The 16,048-nt window shown below is 46.7% G+C and overlaps 1 protein-coding gene across 1 annotated transcript in view; it reads left to right on the top strand.

The window, feature by feature from the left end:
- PSD2 (pleckstrin and Sec7 domain containing 2) overlaps positions 1–16,048 on the top strand; it is a 68,010-nt gene that overhangs the window by 26,327 nt on the left and 25,635 nt on the right. Inside the window, exons 7-8 of the mRNA XM_056862285.1 lie at positions 10,692–10,781; positions 14,662–14,705. Of these exons, the coding sequence (XP_056718263.1) occupies positions 10,692–10,781; positions 14,662–14,705 (134 nt within the window). The remainder of the gene's footprint in view (positions 1–10,691; positions 10,782–14,661; positions 14,706–16,048) is intronic.

Below are 16,048 nucleotides of genomic sequence, written 5' to 3'. Positions count from 1 at the left end.
CCCACAGAGGCCTACGTCTTCCACTGCCCTCAAAACAATACAGCAAGAATCATATCAGCTACCCTTTAAAAGCAAGTTTAAGTAACATGCTCGTATTATCTGTAAATACCTACAAGGTCAGGTCTCTGAGACAGAGTCCATACTAGGGCCAGGGCCTGAGTTCTAATCTGTCTCACCTCTTGATTGGAAGGGACTTGGTACCAGAGGCAGCAACAGATTTCCTTATTGGTTAGTAACGTCTAGATAGAGGCCACCTGAACAGGAGTAGGAAATAGGTTTGCCAACCTCCAGGTGCAGCCTGGAGATCTCCTGGAACTACAGCTGATCTCCAGACTACAGAGATAGCATCCCCTGAAGAAAATGGCTGCTTGGAGGGTGGACTGAATAATATTACACTCTGCTGAGGTCCCTCCCCTCCCAAACACTACCTCACTCAGGCTCCACCCCCAAATTTCCAGGAATTTCCCAACCTGGAGTTGGCAATCCTAGTAGGATGGGGGCCTGGAAAAACTCAAAGCTGCTCAAAGAACTAGGAAAAAAGCAACCCTAAACTGATATTGGCTATTATTGGCTATGGATGCAGAGTGGTATCCCTTTGTTTTTCTGCTGTAACCCTTTGTATTGTAAAACAGAGTGAAATCCAGCTCAGTTTTACACAGGAAGTAACTTGGACGACTATAATAAAACACAACAGCAATTACAAAAAAACCTTCAAAAACAGCTTAACAAAACTTCAAAAACAGCTTAACAAAAAAACTTCAAAAATTCCTCTGGTGATATGGTGAGGAAAATGGGTAGCCACGGCTGCACAAAAATACCACTGTGCTTTACTGCATTCATACGGGAAAATGCAGTGAAGCTGCCTGCCAAAAAAGTGCAAACCAAGGAACTGATGGAATCTGACAAAAAAACCCAACTCCTCATCCACCACTGGTGAACAGGATACAAGGTGAACAAGCGGGAGTTCAAGAATTTCTAGCTTCTACAGCTCACTTGACAGAGGCAATCCCATTAGAATACCCAGACATCTCCCGCACAAGGGTTCAGTTTTTGTAGGTAGGGTGGGGGCAAGTCTAAGGAGCACCCTCCCTTTACCAGGCAAGGGAGGTGAAGACTCTGTGGCAACAGCAAGGGAACACACTACCGCATATTCACAGAAAGCATTCCTGTAACCTCCCCAGTCACTCACTGGGGAAAAGCACCCACCTGGCAAATAAGAGGTCTAGTTTGAATTCCAACAAAGGAGATGGTGACATCAATGCTAACCTCACCTTTTGACCAACAATAACTTGATCAAAAGCAAAAGAGAAAGAAGAGGTCAGACTAGAAGGCATACCTCACACACTCACTAACCACACACCTGACTGGGCAGGTAGCTGAAAGACAAAGCACAGCTGCAGAACATTAGGAATCCACACTCAGAACCAGCCATATAGACCAGGGCAGGGAGGACTGCAGAGAAGGGCATAGTGAAGTGCACACAGTATGCCAGGGGGCTAACGGACACCCCCAGAGGTAGTCCCAGGCACAGCTAAGGTTGTGCACCATCAAACACAATTCCTTGGGATGGGTTCTCATGCAGGGGTGGTCTTAGCGATTCTGAGGCCCTGGGCAAAAGTCCATGGTGGGGCTGCAGAATCACTTCCACCGCACCGCTGGCACCCTGCCAGGGCCAAGCAAGAGGTGGCCCTTACCCTGTGTGAGGTGGGTAGGAGATACTGCTGCACCTGGAAGCCAGCCACTCAAGCCCAGATGGGGGAAGTACAGACAGTGGCAGGCGCCTTCTCTTCTTCTTTTCTCTTCCTTTGAGGGGCTGGAGCTGTGAGCAGTTGGCTTCCAAGTGGCTGCTCCGTTGCCCACTGGCTAAAACCACCCCTGTTCCCATACTAATTTGCTGACCTGTAACCCCATCATTTTGGTCATCAATCCCTTATGCACCATTCCTCTGCTACCCTCAGGGGGTTCTTAACCACTGGCTGCATCCTGAAACCCTTGTAGTCTATCCTTTCCCTTGTGCCCCCACATAATATACCATCCGCAATGGTGCTGCCATGTGAATGGACAGCTGCCTCTACAGAGCGCAAAAAGACAAAAGGACAGTTGTGAGTCCCACAGTAACAGCCAACAGCAAGTGGGGTCCCAAAACTCTGCACATGATGCTTTTGTAGTTGCTCAGTCCCTTACTCCCCTTTGCTGGGATGTACCTGTGGCAGGTCCACCGCTGCCACCATGTAGTAAGATGGCTTTACTGCCCCATCAAGGTGAGGGTGCTTTCTTCCTGGCCTGCTCACAGCCCAGTCTGGAAGCTGGGGCACAATGTTGCTTTTTGCCCCTCCTTTCTCCGATAGTGCACCATCACCCTGGGTAAAAATCAGCCCCTCTTGCTCTCTCATGGTGTCACCTGAATAGGGATGCCAGGTCCCTCTTCGCAACCAGTGGGATGTTTTTGGGGTGGAGCCTGAGGAGGGCGGGGTTTGGGGAGGGGAGAGACTTCACTGTCATAGAGTCCAATTGCCAAAGCAGCCATTTTCTCCAGGTGAACTGATCTCTGTCGGCTGGAGATCAGTTGGAATATCAGGATATCTCCAGCTACTACCTGGAGGTTGGCAACCCTACACTTGAGGTCAACGTTACAGGGGTGTGTTTCTTTAGCATGCGGGTGGGTAAGGAAGTGTGCAGAGTCTCTTAGTTAAACAGCTTTATTTCTCCAAGGCACAACTCAGGGTAACTACACCAGATCTAGCTACACTAAGCAAAATAAAGAAAAGAAAAATTACTAACTAGGTAGTTACAATCCATAGAACATCTGGTCGTTGTCAGTTGCATGGTGTCCCCCAGGCGCACCTGCAAGTACTAGCATCATTCCTGTCTGTCAACCCTCAATGCAAACACATGAGCAAGTGTGTTGCTTTCAGCAACCAAAAGCAGCGAGAGAGCCAAACAAAGGAACAGCTCTCCTTTTCAGAGCCCTCCTCGTGTGGACTCAGCACGCCTTAGCCAATCTGGGTGCTACGTCCCAGGGCTCAAGCCCACCAGACCATGGACCCTCCAGTCAAGATGTGTTAATGCATCAAAGAGCTACCATGTTTTCCTTTTGGGTTGTAAACAACTCTCTTTATCGGTAGATGTGCCACTTTCCCATACTCTGGCCATCACAGGGACATCACAAGCCCTTTCATCACCATAACTGTCACAGCATATCCTGCCCATCTTCCTTCATTCACAATAGTACCCTTTGGGGGACATAGTGCATGTCGCTGAGTCAATGGCCATTTCCACACTAATAACTTACCGCAGAGTATCCTGATTTCTATCTACTGGGTTTGGCAGCATATTCAAAAATTTTGTCTGCATGCTGCCTCTTTCTTTCCTCCTGTGAACGTTTCACCCTGTCTGCAAATAAAAAACAACAACCACATGGTCCCAGGGGAGTGTCACATAATTTGTGACGTGCAGGAAGCTTCCCCCTCTTCCCCACCTTTTTTTTTGTTTTCAGGCATGCACTCTAGCCACCAGCCAGCATGATTTCTATTCTGTCTCCCCTCCCTTAAGGAAAGCAGAGAAAGCGGACGAGCAGAACAGCAGAGAGCCACACACACATTTTTGCTCACACTGTGTTTTTTTGGAGCTCACATCACACACACATCACACAAGTGAAGACCTCTCTTTCCTCTGCCGCCTGCCTCATGGGTAGTCTGCCTACAAAATGCATAAAAAATAAGAGGCCAGGAAAAACATAAATTGTGCCCCAGCACAGAGCAAGGGGGGGGGGTAATCCAACTCTTTAACGTTCCTTTAGACCAACGCTCCAACATTCTTTTGATATGCCAATTGCATTTAACAAAAAAATTAAAAAGCACAGAAAATAGTTATCAAGAGAAAAGATGGAATTGGGAAGGGGGAGGCAATGCAGTGGGTGTGTTCAGTGGAAGGGGGGGGGAATGAAACGTGTCCTAAACATGTCCGCCCCTCAGGGGAAGTTGTCCTAGAAATGGCGAAAAAGGAAACATATAAGTGTTTGCAGATAACATGGCGATTAAATGACTGCAAAATGGATCCACCCACAAACGGAGGGGAAACAGTGCGGACACAAATAAATGAAACTTTTCATTAAATGTTTTAAAAAGTTGGTATGGAAATGGCCAATAGTTACCCATCTCTTATAGAGAGTCACATTTGTACTATGGTGGCCGTGTGTTCTGCTGCGGCTGCTCCATGGAGCTTTTATCTTGCAGGGTAAGAGGCACCACAAACACCCCTAGAGAGCCTAGAGTATCCATGAAGTAAGTTGCTGCTGGTGCATACCCCCATTCCTCCCCATTTCTTCCTGTCAGCACTTCAGGAGCTAGTGGGCAACAGATGGGGATGCTGGGAGGTTTCCCACTATAGCGGGATTTCTGGTGACTCTATTAGTCAGTGTCCTAAGCCATTTAGAGACAAGGTTTAGGATTACCTCCTACTTTACAGTTATCCATTTACTTGTCAAATCTGCTGTAGTTTCGTGGAGTTGTGTAATAAAGAAATACTCTAAGCCCTGGTTTGCTTAAAAACATAGTTTCATGAAGAAAAACTGGATGTTGTGAGATCTGTTCACTCAGGTTATGCTTACAGTTTGCCAAAGATCATAGTTAAGACACCGGAACCCAAAAGATCTATTGCATTTTATAAAGCAGCAGAATTATACATTAAGATCCCAAATCCAATTAGTCAGACTTGATCTGATTAAATTCTGTTTATATTTTGTGCCACAAGATACATTTCCTTAAATGTTTGCAATGAACACATAATGAAAAAAGGCTGGACATAATTTAAAAGTCTGTATAGGAACACTAATTGGGATGCCTTCCTCTTCCTTCCCCACTTCTCCTTTAAATAGTTCATCCTGTATTTATTATGCCCTACTGGGCTATTTTCATTTGTCTTCCGAGCTGTATGTATTGGATATACTGAAAGAAAGTACTTGATTAGAGGAATCCGTTTCTCCTCATGCTCTAAATGGGTGAGAAGATAAATAATAGACTGGGCAAGAGAAATCTCTGTTAGTGGGTGATTTAGTTAAGCAGAACAATGGATTTCCAATGGTTCTGGTATCAAAGAAGAAGAAGAAGAAGAGTTGGTTTGTATATGCCGACTTTCTCTACCACTTTCTCCTCTCATCATTTCCTGCACTCCTTCCACCTCTTCCTTCCTGCTGCATGGTGGTCTTGGCATCCAGATTTCTATGGCAATCCAAAATGGCATCTCAAGTCTTATGAGATGAACATGTAAGACTTTGGATGCTTTTTTGGGTTGCCGTAGCAAGCTGATGATTCTGTGGTGTGTGACACCCACTGGGCCATGGGGCCTATCTACAGAAGTCATTGCCCTCAGAAAAATGGCGTTAGATCCTTGGCTGAGGCCACTGGTCTGTACAGACAAGTCCTGCAACATAAGAGGAGCAGGAGGTATCAGAGTCCAGCTGGGATACTAAAGCAACCCAATGGCAGCCAAAGTAACACAAGATTTTCCAGCGCCGTTTGACAGACCTTTGCAATCTTTGTAAAAACATGCTCAGACCATAGACCTCCTTTGGGGGAGATTGTTCCACTATCCCCCAGACATACAGCACCTTTTGCCGACCCTTTTGTCCTTGCTTCGTTGCATGTATTCAGTAGCCTGGTGCACATGTCAGCCCCACACGTTCACTGAACAGGCATGGAGGGAGCAACCTGGCCCCTCCCCCTGCCTGCCTGTGACCACCTGGCCATCTGCAGGGACCAGCACAGGGAGGGAGTGGCCGCATGAACTTTCCTTCCCCACAATCCGCAACACTAGTTTGGGAATGGTTTTGGCTCCCTCCTACTCTCTCTCTCTCTCTCTCTCTGTGCTGTGAATATGTGGGGCTGTCTCGGGCAGCTATCACCACAGAGATCTCTGAATTAGATACATGGATTAGTGCTAGCTATGATCCAGTGCCAATGGCACCATATTCTGACATGATGTGTGGAAGAAAGCAATGTTGTGGAGGGAAATTCTGTTTCCTGCTTTAAAATGTTTTTATGGGGGGTGGTCTTGCTCTGGAAGGGAAAGTGCATAGTTTCTCAATAAGTGCACTTTGCATGAGAAAGTGGCGGACAATTGCTCTGTGGTGTGGGGACAGGCCAGCCTTACTTGCATTTGGCTGTTGTATTTTATGATTTATGTTCATTTCAGTGAGGGTTGAGCAGTAGGGTTGACAAGTGCCTGGTGGTGGCGGGCTGCCCACTGGCCAACTGATGGCCGTCGTGCACTGCGTGCACCCGCCCGCATCACTTTCGGGTAAACCTGAAAGTGACACGGACGCTTTGGCAATCTTGGATAAAACTCTATGGAAACCATTTAGTTTTGGCTGAGATCGCTAGAGCCTCCGCGTCGCTTCTGGGTAAACCCAGAAGTGGCGTAGGCATGTTGCGCGTGGTGCGCGTGCGCACTGCAGCCACATCCCCAGAACACTCCCGCCGGTGGCGCTACAGGGCCTGGCAAGCATATTGAGCAGAGTGTCCTGAAGGATTGTGCCCATGAAAAAGTCTGCCTCTCTCTCACTCTACTGCCTGATCTCCAGATATAATGGGAAACCTTCTGCCCTGGTTACCCGCTGCCACTTGGTAGAGTGGCAGGGGAAATAGGTTCCATTCCAACACCACAGCATCAATTCTGGGGTTGTGCTGGAAATGATGTCTCAGTGACCAAATGATGCCTATTTGCATATCCCAAGCCACCTTACAACTCCCAACCATTGCCAATGCTGCTCTGGCAACCCTATACTCTACCATCCCAGATCTGCTTGTTGGAAGTTCATTGGTTCATGGTAGTGTCGTCCCTGACAGGAGAAAATATGACCAAAAGAGGAAGTCTCTGATTATCCCAGACTCAAATCTGCACATTTGTCATCCCTTTTTGTCGCCGAGGTCTAGTTCTCACAAACAGCAGATGAGGATGTACACCAGTATCTTGGCTGTATTTCTAACTAAAGGTGCCTATCCTTCCCTGCCACCACATAAGAACATAAGAAAAGCCTTGCTGGATCAGACCAAGGCCCATCAAGTCCAGCAGTCTGTTCAACCAGTGGCCAACCAGGTGCCTCTAGGAAACCCCCAAACAAGACAACTGCAGCAGCATTAGCCTGCCTGTATTCCACAACACCTGATATAATAGGCATACTCCTTTGATGCTAGAGAGAATAGGTATGCATCATGACTAGTGTCCATTTTGACTAATAGCCATGGGTAGCCCTCTTCTCCATGAACATGTTCACTCCCCTCTTAAAGCCTTCCAAGTTGGCAGCCATCACCACATCCAAGTTGGCAACCATCACCACACCCTGGGGCAGGGAGTTCCCAAATACATTCATCCATAGCCCAGTTATGGATGGAGAACAATGCAGTGAAAAATATTACATATACTAAAGAATATGATAGAACCGTTTCACAATATCATATTGCTATGCAAATAAAAATAAAATAAAAACAGCATAATGTACACAGTGAAGACCATCTCCTCGTGCGGACTGTGTCACCATGGAGAAAGATGTTCTCTATTCATACCTGGATAAGGCTTCTGCAGGGAACTAACTTAGTACTTAGGTCCCAAATCATTCTGTGAGTGAAGCTGTGTGACCGGGGCAGCCGTCTTCCTGGGATTCAGAAGGCTTTTGAGTGGTAAACATGTGACAGCATGAGTGACGCTGATGTCTTCTTTTCCTTCCCATCGTTTCTCTCTCTCTCTCTCTTCCTCGCTCTTTCTCCTGCTCCTGGATCCTCTGTTTTTGCTCTTTAACACTTTCTCAGGTGGTAAGTGCAGCCATTGCAGTACATTTCTTTGCATTCATGGGACTGTGTGTGTATCAAAATGTGCGTGCTTGTGCTCATCATTCCAGCAATGTCTTGCAGTAAGGAAAAGGAAGTGCACAAACCATATGTTATCCATTGTTTTCCTCAGCTTCTGCTTCTCAGGCTCATTCCTCAGCACCCTTACAAATCTATAGGCCTCCAGGGGAGCCACAAAAGTTACGCTACTGTCAAACTATTTCAATTGTTTAGCAGTAGATGTGCCTAGCCTCTCTCTTTTGCACCTGCTGTCTGGCGTCTCCCTCTCACTGATCCATACACCTTCCCTCTCTTTTCTCCCTCCTCATCTCTTACATGTTACATTGTCCTCAGTCTTCTGTGAGGACTTCTGATCAGGCGTGCTTTGTAAGTTCCCCACTGAGAACCTAATGCCCAACTGTGCAAATGTCTGATTAGCCTTCCCTCCTGTGCTGTTTTCGTGACCTGAAAGGCTGCAGGAAGCCGCTATTCCCCTCCTTGGGCTATACTGATGGGCTACATGTAGGTTTCCCCAGTGTGGTAGATAGCAGCTTCCCAGGACCATTATGGTTTAGGAAAATGGTTCAAGGTGGAAGGCTTAAGCCCCCCTCCACATTTGCCATAGTCCCAATACAAATTGGGGCTCCACGCACCTGGGGATTGAGTACCAAGAATGGAATGCTCAAGGCACGTCCGACCTAGAGTCTTTGTGGCAGCTCCAGGGAGGATGCATGGTTAATGCAGTATATAGTTAGACTCTTCTGCCCACAGACAAGTCATCCACCCCTTAAATTTCCCCACCATCTGCCTCTGACAGTCATGTCTTTGTGAATTATCTTCCAGTGCTCTCATAAACAACTGCATTGTAAAATCACGACAGTAACAAGCTTCTCTACTACCCTTGTAATCACAGTGTTGGATGTGCAGAATCGGATGCTCGGCTGACTCCTGAACAATTCTCCTAATGACTAAGCAAAAAGATCGGTCTGAATGTTAGCGCACGGGGGTGTATCTTATAGCTCATAAACAGAGGAAATGATCTGGTAGCCTTTGTCATTGACCTTTTCATTAGCTGTGGAGTGAAGCTAGTCTTTTTAAGCTCCTTGAGCTACTTTAGAGTGTGAGTCAGCTATGCCAACTGCTGGCTCAGCTAAAGGAAGCTGCAGGAGGGGGCGGGAGCCACATGCTGAACTCCAGCATTTTCCAAAGTGATACTGGACTGCTGCTACTTGGCCTTACGTATTCCCAAATCCCAGAAATATTGCTTCCCTTTTTCTTTTCTTTTTTCTTTTTTTGCGCAATATAACAAGTTCTGCCATAATTCATAATCTCACAGGCAGAAGCATTGTTGCAAGTGGACAAGTTGCCGACCCCTCCGAAAAGAATCTTGCAGCTGTACGAGGCACACAGATACTGGAAGGTGGGAACACCTTGATCTCGCCTGCTGAAGAGCCCCATCATAGCTGCCCATCATTATTGATTCTTTTTTGTCACCTAAACCTTTCTATTTATTTATTTTTTGCCGTCAAGTCTCAGCTGACTTAAGGCGACCCCATAGAGTTTTAAAGGCAAGAGATGTTCAGAAGTGATTTTCCATTGCCTGCCTCCACATCATGACCCTGTTATTCCTTGGAGGTCTTCCATCCAAACACTCACTTAGAGTTTGTGTCTGGCCCAAGGTCACCCAGCAAGTTTCCATGGCTGAGTGAGGATTCAAGCCTGAGTTTCCCAGATCTTAATCTGACACCTTAACCGCTACACCACATTGGCTCTCAAACCTTTGTATTGAACTACAATTATCCTTTGCTCCTGCATCAGTCATGTCAAGTTAATCTTGGTGAAATAATGGCAGCTCCGCACTTGGATCCAGTTGTTTTTGTTGTCCCGAGTCTGTGGCTCATTTTCTGATCCTTCAAGGACCAAGTATTAGGGACAGTTATTTGTGCATGAGGGGCCAAGAGACTGGGGAATGAACTAAGGACACTAAAGGTGGCTTTGAGGCAAGCAGCTCTCCCAGCTCTGCTTCCCTTCACCTGCCACACTGAACTGCCATACGGTGTTGTAAGGATTACTGAGATCAGGTACAGATAGGGTTGCCAGCTCCGGGTTGCTAATAGCTGGAGATTTTGAGGGTGGGGTAAAGGTTGGGTCAGGTGGTCCAATCCCCCCCCCATTTTTCCTTCATTGGAAACAATGGAGGATGGATGCCCCCCTCTTTGGGCCCATAAAATTGGACCCCTTGACCCAATCTTTACCAAACGTGGAGGTTCTTCTAAGGAAAGTCACCTGTAGTGACGCTGTGAATTAAGTGCCTCTACCTTTAACAAACCCCCCACAGAGCCCCACATTATTGACTATAATGGACCCGAAAATTTTCAGATATCCAACCCCCCCCCCCCAAAAAAAATCCAACAACCCCATATTGATATGAGGATTTGGCTTGCTTTGGATTTTCAAAAAATGTTTGGGCCCATTAAACCTGAATCTGAAAAATACCAGATTTTTTTGGTGCACACCCTTTGTTATAATAGTGAGAGATCGCTAGGTCCCACCTGGAGGTTGGCAACCCTACTCCACAGTCTCATGCAAACCCTGACATAGTCACATGCTTCAACAAGAAACTTGTACAATCATGGGTTCTTGTCTTTCTTTTCCCTTTTGTTTACTTATTTAGAAAATTTCTATGCCATACCATCTCTCCAGAGAAGTCGCTCAAGGCTTCTGCACTGTTGCACTTGATCCAAGGGTTTTGTCTGAGAAATGTTTGCCTAAATTTCCTTGCATTTTTAAGTTTTGCACCCAGCATTTCAAAACAGCCTAATGAAAACATAAAAGTATCCCAGTGATTGGCTCTCTTCTGCATTACAGAATATCGGGAAGAAGATGTCCTGCCAGCAGTTTACTGCTAACCTGGATGGATTAAACGACGGCAAGGATTTTCCAAAGGACCTGTTGAAGGTAATGCTGAGAAATAGGGCTGGGAAATCCCTGGAGATTAGAGAGTGAAGCCTGGAGAGGGTGGGGATTGGGGAGGGGAATGGGGTTGCCAGCTCCATGGTGGCAAATACCTGGACATTTTGGGGGGTGGAACCTGAAAAGGGTGCGGTTTGGGGAGGGGAGGGTCTTCAACAGATCCATAGAGTCCACCTTCCAAAGAGGCCATTTTCTCCAGGTGAACTAGGGTTATCAGCTCTGGGTTGGGAAATACTTGGAGATTTGAGGGGTGGAGCCTGGAGAGGGAAGGGTTTGGGGAGGGGCAGGACCTCAGCAGAGAATAATGCCATGGAGCCCACCCACCAAAACAACCATTTTCTCCAGGGGAAGTGATCTTGGCCATCTGGAGATCAATTGTAACAGTGGGAGATCTCCAGGTACCACCTGGAGGTCGGCAACCCTAAGGTGGACTGATCTCTGTTGCCTGGAGACCAGTTGTAATAGCAGGAGAGCTACATCCACCACCTGGAGGTTGGCAACCCTAAAGAGGAGGGACCTCAGTGGCGTATAATTCAAAGCAGCCATTTTCTTCAGGGGAACTGATCTCTGTAGTCTGGAGATCAGTTATAATTCCAAGAGGTCTCCTGGCCATAGCTGGAGGTTGGAAAGCCTACTTTGAACTCAGAAAAAGAGAGGGACAAAAGGAGAAGTCACCTATCATTGCTGGAAAAGCAAATGCCTACTGCTGAGGGACCTTTGAACGTATGAGAAATAAGCATGAGTTTCTGAGGAAATCCTACCCAGTGAGCATGAAAGCTAGTTGAATTCAGCCATAGCAATAATCTACATGTTCAGAAAAAGCATGCATGGCACAGTGTCCTTACACCTGCTTTACTTCACACACAAGGTAAGGGTAGGGTTAGGCTTACCAGGTCCTGTTGGTCCATGGGCGGGAGGTTTCTTGGAGTGTGTGGTGCACACATGCGCCTGGCATGATGCGCCGGCGCACCCGCGCATCTTCGTCACTTCTGGTTTACTCAGAATCTTTCAGTCAATGGCCGCTTTGGCAATTGGACTCTATGGCACTGATCACTGAAAGATTTTCTAAGGATAGCAGCCCATACTGAGAGCTCCATACATGTCTTAAGAATTGAATTTATAAGCCTTTATGGCTGATGAAGCTACTTCATTGTAGCGAAAACGCTGGAGAACATCCGGAGCCTCGTTTCCTTCTCCTCCGCCTGAAAAGAAAAATGAAATTGACCAGCTACAAGCCAAGCTAATTACACAAACTGTTTTTTTCGTTAAACATAGCATCGTTGGCTGTTAGCTTCTTTTGACTTTGTATATGTGCAACTTCTTAGTTGTTCCTTTGTTGCTTTGTAACCTATGTTGCTTAGCCCTGTTTGCGACTTTAGTCTTTTCTAGTTGCAATATAATTACAGTCTTTGACTGAGTGCAGCTTACCAACTGTTTTGCTCATTTTTTGTAGCCTACTGCTGTAGTGTTTGGTTGCAATATCCTTTACAGTTTGGGTGAGTCATTTTACCTAAACCTCCAGGTGGTGGCTGGAGATCTCCCGCTATTACAACTGATCTCCAGGCAACAGAGATCAGTTCCCCTGGAGAAAATGGCCACTTTGGCAATTGGACTCTGTGGCATTGAAGACCCTCCTGTGAGGGTCTCTGTCTATGTGTCTCTGCTTCCCATCACCTGCTTATCAGTGAACTCGTAAAAGCAGTTCACACCTTCTGGTCTCAGGCGCCAGGCCTGATTGCCCCAAGTATCTTCCCCCCCCCCCCGCTGTTCTTCCTGTCAGTACTCCCTCAGGCCGATGCGGCCTTGGAAGTGTGATAGCTTCACCAGACTTCCTGGGACTCGTCTGATGTTTTGTATTATGCCAAGCTTGTAACTTCCCATAACAATAAGTGTGAACCCCAGTGCCCCAGTGCCCTGGAGTCAATATATTCTGTACACCCGATTAGCCCCTCACTTGCAACTTGCTACCTGTGCCTGTCTCATCTCCTGATGTCTTCAATAAATCCTTTGTTTCTGTATCAACGTCTGAACATTTGATTTGGAGAAGTAAACTCAGAGAGAGGGGATCTCTCACACCTCCCCTCTCAAACCCCACCCTCCTCAAACTCCACCCCCAAAAAATGTCCAGGTATTTCCCAACCCAGAGCAGGCAACCTTAGGTAAGGGACTGCGTAATTGAATGCTCTCCAGTATCAAAAACTTGCTTCTTGTGTGAAACTAGCCTATCAAGCAGAAGGATTCTAGCCCTGGTTTCTCTCTGCCATGCAGGGAGTTCCTTAAGAGGAAAGCAGCCCTCCTTGGCAATCGAAAGTGGTACAGAATCTGGAGAGAAAACAGCTTGCTTAGGAAGGAATGTTACTTTCCTCAGAGTTGCTCAGGGGGCCAGAAACCCGATAGCTCCTTGTTATGTGCCCTGCCTTGATAAAGACAGGTTCCCAGCACCAGTTCGTGGTCCAGCTGCCATGTAGCAACCAGCTTTACATTTCTCAGCATGCAAAATGAGAACAGAGGCACATCAGGGCAGGATGGAAGAGCCCAAGGTCCAGCCACAGATAGGCAACACATCCATAGGACATTGTGGAATCAGGCCAGGCCGGGATTAAGAATCAAGACCCACCAATCTAGCACAGTGGTCACCAAACAAACTGAAAAGCCAAGCCTGGAGACAGGAGCTTTACACCTACCGGACATTGCTCCTTTCTTGTGAGGGTGTGCTTCCTCTGGGGGCCTTCTTGAGGAGGGTGCTGTGGTGCAGAGGAGATGGAGCCAGCAGTTCTCCCTGAAAGCAGGCAGCTTGGGTGATGCCCAGAACAAGACTCTGGAGCTACTTAAGATCTGGTTTGGAGCCCCTCGGTGCATAAAACTGGGATCAATCTTGCCATTTCAGCCCTATGTGTTGCCCCATTAGAATATTTATCTGCAATAGTTAGGGTTGCCAGCTCCGGGTTGAGAGATTTTGGGGGTGGAGCCTGGGGAGGGCGGGGTTTGGAGAGGGGAGGGACTTCAATGCCATAGAGTCCAATTGCCAAAGCAGCCATTTTCCCTAGGGGATCTGATCTCTGTCACCTGGAGATCAGTTGTAATAGCGGGAGATCTCCAACCACCACCTGGGGGTTGGCAATCTTATCAGTAGTTAGAGATCTGAAAGCAACACTAAAGATTAGCCTGCTGTAATAGGAAGTATGGCAAACAAACAGCAGAGTAGGCTAATAAACATACCAGTAGTAACGTTGAGAATAATAGTATAATACAAATCCAACTATTCAAATATACAAAATATACAATCGTGTAACAACCAGGTATACACCTATAAATCCACTATAGGGAAACAACATGAGTCCAACACGATGCTATAGGATTTCAAAGCTTGTCCAAAGCTTATCCAGTGTTGTTCACAATCTTGCCAGGATACAATCAAGTTGTCAAATAGAAGGTGGTAGCATTTCCACTCATCAAAACAGGCTGAGGAGACAGGGATCCGGTATTCATCCTGTTTCGAAATGCCTCTTCATCAGGGTTCAACACTGACTGCATAACAGCTAGTTCTGTGTTGAATGGAACAGCAACATTCTGAAAGCAGGCAGGAGGGTATTTATTTATTTATTTATTTATTGTCCGCCTTTATCACAGGGTGGACATAGTGAGTCAGTGCAATCGACAAAATGGGACATTCAGTAACCAATGCATTCGAAGTCTGGAACCACCAGAAATAACTGAAGTGTAGCATAAGTACTCGCATCGAGGGTTGCACTGAGAATGCCTTAGTATAGTAGGACTTCAGTAACGGTTGACTGGATGTGTGCCACATAGAGAGATATTTTTTTCTGAAAATCTGCTAAGACCTGACATTATGTCTTTGTTTCAGGGCCTGTATAACTCAATTAAAAATGAAAAGCTCGAATGGGCTATGTAAGTATTTTCCAAAGTATTTTATATTATGATGGGAAAATGTCTTTATTGAAACACCTAACATAGCTTGGATTTTGTTCTTCACAGTACCAGAGATCCACATTTTGAATGGTCTGAAGTAGAGCTTACCGCACAAGTAGGGTTGCCAGGTGTGAACACATGAAGCTGCCTTATACTAACTCAGGTCTGAGTTAGTATGAGGCAGCTTCATGTGTTCATCCCACGCTCTGATAGACACTTGCACAGAGCCTAGGGTTGCCAGGTCCCTCTTTGCAACCAACGGGAGGTTTTGGGGATGGAGCCTGAGGAGGGCGGGGTTTGGGGAGGGGAGGGACTTCAATGCCATAGAGTCCAAATGCCAAAGCAGCCATTTTCTCCAGGGGAACTGATCTCTATTGGCTGGAGATCAGTTGTAATAGCAGGAGATCTCCAGCTAGTACCTGGAGGTTGGCAACCCTAACAGAGCAATTGGGGAACAATTCCTTCACAATGAGCCCCCATGGCAGAAATATCTTCAGTTATTAAAGGAACATTCACGTCTTGGTATCTTAGGCCCCAGTTCCTGTCCCTTTAGGCCAAAGCTATTCACGTCAATTGTACAGGAATCTCGCCTCAATATACCCATGACAAAAAGTTAAAGAATGGCAAGATGATAGTATGGGCAAGCCAGAGAAATTTGTTCGAGTTCACCATTCTTCCTTTCTCAAGGACTGTTTGAATACAGGTATGGGAAAGCTCTCGGCCTCTTTTTTTCTTTTCTTTTTTTTAAAGCTGCTTAGTTGCTGTGGAAACTTTCTGGCAGTTGCAATACACATCCCCCTGATAAAGCATAAGTGAACCTATTTTTCCCTCTTCAGTGCAGGGAAATTCCTGGAGATTTGGGTGGGGGGAACCTGGGGAATAGGGTTTGGGGAGGGGAGGGACTTCTATGCTATAGAGTTCAATTGCCAAAGCAGCCATTTTCTCCAGGTGAACTGATTTCTATAGGCTGGAGATCAATTGTAATAGCAGGAGATCTCCAGCTAGTACCTAGAGGTTGGCAACCCTATCTGAACCACCCAGGCCACGAGGCTTGTATGACGGCTTGCTGTGATCTAACAACACTCCTGGGGGTTGGACTAGATGGCCTGTATGGCCCCTTCCAACTAGGGTTGCCAGGTCCCTCTTTCCCACCGGCGGGAGGTTTTAGGGGTGGAGCCTGAGGAGGGCGGGGTTTGGGGAGGGGAGGGACTTCAATGCCATAGAGTTCAATTTCCAAAGCAGCCATGTTCTCCAGGTGAACTGATCTCTTTCGGCTGGAGATCAGTTGTAATAGCAGGAGATCTCCAGCTACCACCTGGAGG

Source organism: Euleptes europaea, chromosome 17 (genome assembly GCF_029931775.1).
Source record: "Euleptes europaea isolate rEulEur1 chromosome 17, rEulEur1.hap1, whole genome shotgun sequence".
Lineage (NCBI taxonomy): Eukaryota > Metazoa > Chordata > Lepidosauria > Squamata > Sphaerodactylidae > Euleptes > Euleptes europaea.
This window is presented reverse-complemented; position numbering and strand designations above follow the sequence as displayed.